The sequence below is a fragment of the Berghia stephanieae genome, chromosome 1 (assembly GCF_034508935.2).
Source record: "Berghia stephanieae isolate SIO BIC M18660-M18661 chromosome 1, UCSD_Bste_1.3, whole genome shotgun sequence".
Classification (NCBI taxonomy): Eukaryota; Metazoa; Mollusca; class Gastropoda; order Nudibranchia; family Aeolidiidae; genus Berghia; species Berghia stephanieae.
The window spans coordinates 17,257,653-17,265,152 of record NC_088360.1 but is presented as its reverse complement, the minus strand read 5'-3'; the positions used below and the strand labels follow the sequence as shown (position 1 = coordinate 17,265,152).

Here is a 7,500-nt window from a genome sequence, read left to right as displayed (position 1 = left end):
AGTCTCAGTCCATCGTTGTAGCTACTGATGTATTCCAAAGCCAACGTCCAATCGCCATGACAGTAAATATTCATTTTCTCCTCCTACCTTTAAATCTTATTTTATAAGATTAAGAGCAGGTATCATTATTAATGAAACGATTCCATCTTTGTTGAAACTCTGCCTTTGGACACAACATTATAGTTGAATGTCTTTGACTAGAGCAAGAAAAGAATTACAAAACAAAAATACTTTCTTATGTTTTTTAATCCTTGCCTTATTCTTATTTCTATTTTCACCAGGCGTGGTCAAAGCTCATGGAAATTAAGGACCAGTTTTCATCTTGCCATGTGACCCTACAAGATGTAGAAAGACACTGTCCTCATGACCTGGACCAACATCTCAAGCTTCAGCTCCAGGATAGTTTTTGTCAAGCTTTCTCTTTGGCCAATGAAAAGCTTGAGAAATATTCATCGACGGAAGGCCAACCAGGGATGGAATTATTGAAGGAGATACCTTTCTTCAATCCTTGCAATTTAGTGTTTATTGCTGACTCTTATATTGATTCTTTGACCATTCCTGGTATTCATGAAGTACCTCGTGCAGAAGTACTTTGATATAAAGAGTCTCTTGGTCCAAGAGCAGTGTCGGCATCTGGAGGCATTCCACTTGATCTGACTGTTTTTTGGAACAGTGTTAGCTCAGATGTTCCCCATCTTGCTACGCTGGCAAAGAGATGCATATACACCTGCCTTAATTCTGCTGATGCTGAGAGGTCCTTCTCCATTTATAATCTTGTATTTTCAGACAGGAGAAGGCGGCTCAACGAAGCAAACTTAAAGGCTTTGGTGTTCCTTTATTATAACAGTTTTATTTCTTATGAATATCTTGTTTAATTAAATTTTGATACCTCTCTTTGCAGGTTTTTCGTACTTTTGTTTTGAAATAAGATTAAGATTGATGTTTTAAATCATTTTTCTTTCTGATCTGCACCTGAGTGACTTTTGTGTGTATCTTCAGATCATTGTAGTATTTGGGGTCCCCGGGAACGAAAAAAAGTTATCCGATTAACAAAATTTGCAAACTTTGGCAATTTTTACGGCAAAATGTGGCAAATTTTTCTATTTTTTTTGTGGCAAAATTGTCATTTTTTTGTGGCAAAATTTGGGATTTCAAATGGCAATTTTCCGCGATGCCAGATTATTTCCAAATTGCAAATATATCAGATCTTCGTTAATGGAGTTATCGGCCATGTGCTTGAGCCTGATCAACGGATGATAGTCCAACTGTGACCCTCCGCCTCGAAACGGTATTAAGTCGGATTTTTCAATTTTGGCTTATTTTATGCGTTAAAATTTGATACCAAATTTATAAAGTTCTGATTATTCATTGCCGAGATATGACCATTTGAAGTAGGAAGAGTGTAAAAGCCAAGTTTTGAGAAAATCAACTTTGATGCGAGGCACCATTTTCACGCACAGTCAAATCAATGGGCAAAGATAACTCCTTAGATACGGGCATTGGACATTTGACGAGAATAATAAAATTTGCAGAGACGTCAATTTTTAATTTGACTCACAGGAATTTCAGGCACCACTCGGAGGAATTTCAATGCCGAAAGAGGAATTTCCGCACACACACAAAAAAAAACGGGATTTAGATGGTATTTGGTATCGTGTTTAAAAATTGTAAAGATCTAAATAGATAACTGATTAGAACTATATTATGATATATAAACACATTGCCAAATACAGCCCCAAAGTTTCCCTATTTCAAATGCATGCGTGTGTTGCATATGTGTGTGTTGGTGCATTTTGATACACACCACGTGATATTATTTCTTTGTCTAGCTGCATTGGTTACTGATCGAGGGGAGGGTCCTTTGTCCCTCTTTCTGTATTCATGAAATTATTGGACATGATAAGACTTTAATTGGGTGGGGTTCCTGACCTCCCATAGTGGGCAGGGAGGTGCTTACTGTGTCTTCTATCCCCCTCTATCTGTTTTCCAACGTGCTTTCTGTCTGTGTCTTGGAATGAGATTACTTGGTTTTGTCCTGGCCCTGACCGGATACCCTTGGTGAGAGGGGAAACAGTCAAATGTATAGTTAGTTTTGGGAGATGATATTTGTTAAGTTTGACATAATTTAGGATGACACAGGATATTTTCGTAACTATGGTTTTTATTCAAACCCAAAGAACAACTTATTAATGTGGAGACATCATGAGTGAATTTCAGTAGGAAGGAATCAACAGTAAAAGTGAAATGTAAACACACGGTTATTTATCATAAGAGTGAATGCCCTTGGTTCAAGGGAAATAACCAACAAAGTATTGTAGAGAGACATTATTACACAGTTGATTCTCTTAGACCATTAGAAATCATAAGATCATATACTAATAGTAATAATACATAGAAATAATTCAACACCCCCACTTGATCTAATGATTCTAATTGAAATTTAAAACTTTTAACGTACATTAATCCATTATAATATATAAATGTTGGTTTATCCATTGAGTAAATAAAACAAGTTACTTACTGAAGAAATTTAATTGAGATTCTCACAAATTCTCAAATTCTTATACATGTAGTTATAATGTTACAAGTCAAGTCCATATTAATTTTCAAAAGGAAATTAAAAGTGCAAAACATTCCCTAATAATTTTGTATGTCAGATAGAAACAAAATCATAAGACTCATACTCATGTAACATTATCAAGTTGTTTGATAGAACAATAAAAGTAAAACAAGAATCATAATACATGTATGTGTGTCTCATCAACACAAGTATTCACATTATTATGTGTCAAAATAATACATCCAAAACAATTTTCAAGGCTATCACCATATTTTAGCCAAAAATCAAGGATTTGAATTTCTGCAATTGAAATTTAGTTGAAGGCTTTGTCATAATATATGCCAACATGTCTGCAGTAGGGCAGTACTTTAAAGTAAACTTTCCATTCCTTAGTTCTGTGCGAATAAAATGGAATGTTATGTCTATGTGTTTAGATCTTTGTCTGTTCACTGGATTGTTCGCTAAAGCAATTGTTCCCTGATTGTTCTTCAAAAATCAAAACATTGCCTGATTGATATTCTCTGTCAATGTCTTTCAACAACTGGTCTAAGTAAAGGCTTTCTTGTACTGCAAGTGCAAGAGCCATGTACTCTGCCTCACATGAGGACAAAGCAACACTGGGTTGTCTCCTAGATTTCCAAGAAACTAAAGCTCCATTAGACGTCAGACCAAAACAATAACCTGAAGTGCTTCGCCTATCATCAGGACTTGAAGCCCAATCGGCATCACTATACCCTATCAAAGAAAGGTTGTCAATACTTCTTCTTTAAGTTAATTCATAGTCAATGGTTCCCTTTAAATACCTAAATACATGTTTGACTGTCACCCAATGGCATGCCAATGGTCTGGACAAATGTTGAGAAAGTTTTGTAACTATCCAGCAGATGTCAGGCCTAGTGCATATCATAAGATAAATCAAGCTACCAACAGCCTCCCTGTATTTTCTTTCATCTATTGGATCACTATCATTTGACCACTCAAATTTTTGTTCAGAGGGATTTGCTCTTGGTTTGCAATTAGACATATCTAACCTTTCCAGAATTTTCTGAGTGTATCTTTTCTGGTTCATTTTCACATATCCTTTCCCTTGATCAAATTGTATACCCAGGAAATAGGATCGATTCCCCAAATCTTTCATCTTAAATCTGTCTTTAAGAACTTTCTTAGTATCAGACATGACATTTACATTATTTGCAGCAATAACAAGGTCATCAACCCATGCTATAATAATGACAGTTTCATTTTCAGTGAACTTGGTGTACACACAGTGATCAGACTGGCTCTGCACAAACTTATTTTCAAGTAGATGAGTATGCAGCAGGTTGTTCCAATTTCTCCCTGACTGCTTGAGTCCATACAAAGACTTTTGCAATTTATAAACTAGTTTGTTGTCTTTTGAATCTTTGATTTCAAAGCCTTCTGGTTGCTCCGTGTATATTTCTGCATCAATTGGGGCATTCAGATATGCGGATTTTACATCCATTTGGTTTAAAATCAAGCCGTACTGACAAGCAAGTTGCATCAATATTCGAATTGATGTAATGTTTGCAGTTGGTGCAAAAGTTTCAGTGTAATCAATACCCTTAATCTGGCTATAACCTTTAGATACATATCTAGCTTTGTATGACTTTGAGCCTTTTGAGTCTTCTTTCATTGTGTATACCCAACGTCCCCCCACTGCATTTCTGCCTTCTGGAAGCTCTGTTAAAGTAAATGTTTTATTTTCCTTCAAGGCATTTATTTCTTCTGCCATAGCTTCCTTCCAGAAGTCAGAAGCTGGGGATTCAATTGCTGCTTTATAATTTTTGGGAATACAGTAAAACATTTTGTAACAATAATCAACATTTGCATTATCATTATCAACATGTACATCATCATCATAATCAACATTTGTTCTATAACAAGTTTCATAATCATCTAAGTACTTTGGTGGTTTAGTTTCCCCGCCTAAGATAATGTGAATTTCCCTTTCTTTTGTCAACAACTACATTGGGGTGCTTTTTTCATCTAGTTCTATTTCTTCATTTTCTTGTCTAGGTCTAAGTTCTAGTTCATCATCATTTTCATCATTTGGAAAGTGAGTGAAAGATTTCTCTCTTTCATGATCGCTGTTTTGGTGGACAGAAATTTCACAATCCTGCGTCTATGCACCTTTCCAGTGTTTGGGAAATAAACTAAATAAGCAGGACTATTCCTGTCGTAGCCCACAAATATTCCCCTTGTGCCTCTGGCATCAAGTTTCTGTTTGTTTTGTACATATGTATAACACTCACTACCAAATGGTCTCATATTTGACAAGTTTGGTCTTCTGCCAGTAAATGTATGGTAAGGAGTATCCCCAAGACGATTATTGTAACATCTGTTACGGGTGTATGTAGCTGTGTGGATAGCATATGGCCACATTTCTTTACCTAGTTAAGCCTCTAACAAAAGACATCTACCCATTTCAAAAATAGTTCTCCGATTCCGTTCAGCGACACACCGTTCTGGTGTGGAGAATAAGGAGCAGAGGTTTCATGCCTTATTTTATTCTCTTGCATCAACAGCTGAAATTCACCCGACGTGAATTCTGTCCCATTATCTGACCTCAGACATTTCACTATCCCATAAGGGCTCGAATCCGCCAAAAATCTCATAGTTGCTGAGACTGTGTCACTTTTTTGTTTAAGAAAGTACACAAAGGACATTCCGGAAAAATCATCGGTAAATGCCAAAGCATATTTGAAACCTTCTCTAGAGGTTGGAGTAATTGGACCAGCTAAATCAGTATGGATCAACTGTAGTGGGACTTTTGAGCGAATGCGTGAAGTTTTATTTTTAACGTTAGTCATTTTCCCCTCAAGACAAATCTCACATTCAGCTTTCTCATTCTCACCATTTGTTTTATTTACATTCATACCATCAACCACTTGTTCAAGTTTCTTAACATCTTCAAAGTTACAGTAGCCAAGAATTTTATGCCAGTCTTGTAAATCTAAAGTGTAATTCACATCATGCACAGTATGTTTAACATTAACATCAGTTTGTGTATCACTTTCTGAAACTACTATATTGTTACAAATGTGGAGATAATACAGTCTGCCATGCCTTTGAATGTCAAATTTTCTGCCACTTTTGTCCATTAATTCTGCAGAATTTTGTCTGAAATGCACACTTGCTCCATTATCAGCAGCTGCTTGAACTGAAAAAATGTTCTGAGGGAATGTGGGAACATAAAGAACATTGCGGAGTTGTCCACTACACTTGTTGCCTTAGTCGTCAACCATTGTTACTTCCACCTGTCCTCTTTTAAGAGCTAGGTTATTTGCTCGGTCGCCATTTGCGAGCTCAATAAAAATGTTCACTCGGGTTGAAGTTTTGTTCAAATTCGGTAAACTTTGTTAAGTCGTTGAAAATATGTGAAGTTGCACCACAATCCACAAGAAGATTCTCTTTCTTATTCACATTTAATGCATCGAAATGTTCATTCACCTTACATGTAAAATTATGTTCATTTCCATCAGGTTGGAAGGCTGCATGTGCCTGCGTGTTATTGGTCGTTGAGGTTTTCTTTCGCGATCGACACGTTTTGTCAGTGTGGTGATCTTTGCGACAAAAACTGCACCACAGTCTATTTGCTTTAGTTTTATTGACTGGACAGTCTCTTTTAAAATGTCCATGCTGACCACAGTTGAAACAAAGTATTTCTTTCGAAGGATTTTGTTGTTTCATTTAGACGCATAGTTGTGCCTAGCCGTCGCCTTGTACTTTAAAACTGAATCTTCTGAAGTTGTAGAGATTCCTCTTGATTTTTCTGTTTCCTCAAAGCTTCGCAGAGCTACTTTGAAATCACTGAACGTCGGTTTCTTCTCTGATTGGGTGACAACAGCTACAAAAGCTTGGTAAGAGTTAGGTAGCCCTTTCAATACCATTGCGACTAGTAAACCAGGGAGTTTAATAGAAATTCTAAATGTACCTCACACACTTGAAACCAATGTCATATGAAAGAGCTGGCAACACAGATTACAAAACAGTTTGAATTTTGTTTCTATCTTCATTAGAAATGTAGTTACGGCAGTTCAAAGTCTGAAATTTCAGACCGATTTTGACCCCAAAATTACCATTGCAAAGTTGTGACCGAAATCGAGTGATGTTAATAAAAAATGATTAAAACAGTCAATATGGAGTTCTTATCATATATTGTATACCAAAATGTTCATCTTATCGAGGACAATGCATTTACATTAATAAAAAGGAAGATAAACATTTCAAATTAACACATTATTACATAATATGACGCAAATGTTACATCATCAAAACTCGGCTAGACGTGAGAAACAATTTGCTATATCACTTTTGGATTTATCCCCAATATCTCACTGAAACAATTGCAAATAATTCCCCTCTTTGAATTAATACATAGAGAATAAAAAAGGGTTTGAGAGTATTTAAATAAAAAGATATAAAAACATGTTGTGTAATGACATAATGAGTTATTTTTACCTATGGGAATTTAATTGCATATAAATAAAATGGTAGATTGAAAAAGTTCAAATAAATTGAAACGGATTCCCTATTATAATTAGAAGGAAAGTTCTGGCTTTTAATACTTTTAAAAATTCTGCTGAACCACTTTGGGTTTATTGCTATTACATCATTTGAACTGACAATTAATATAATTTTATTCCCCCCCCCCCCCCCCCCCCCCCTTCTCTCTCAATGTATGGGGGTGTCAAAATGTATAACTAAAAGAGTTTCTTACCATAATAATTATTAAGTTTTAAAGGCTAAGGCCTTTAGAATATGGATACAAATGATAAACATATGGGAAAGAAACTTGATGACTTGATGGCAATGTAAAATAAAATTCAATTAAAGCAATTGGTTTTAAAAATATCGATATTATTAATATCGGATTTCACAAAGAGAAGAAATATACGAACTTTTTAAAAAAAAAAGTA

The 7,500-nt window shown here is 35.5% G+C and overlaps 1 protein-coding gene across 1 annotated transcript in view; it reads left to right on the top strand.

Annotated features, from left to right (window-relative positions):
- The window catches only part of LOC144962382 (uncharacterized), a 926-nt gene extending 330 nt beyond the window's left edge, over nucleotides 1-596 (top strand). The window contains exons 1-2 of the mRNA XM_078895309.1: nucleotides 1-62; nucleotides 282-596. The exon at nucleotides 1-62 is cut by the window's left edge and continues 330 nt beyond it. Of these exons, the coding sequence (XP_078751435.1) occupies nucleotides 1-62; nucleotides 282-596 (377 nt within the window). The remainder of the gene's footprint in view (nucleotides 63-281) is intronic.
- Nucleotides 597-7,500: the final 6,904 nt, after the last annotated feature.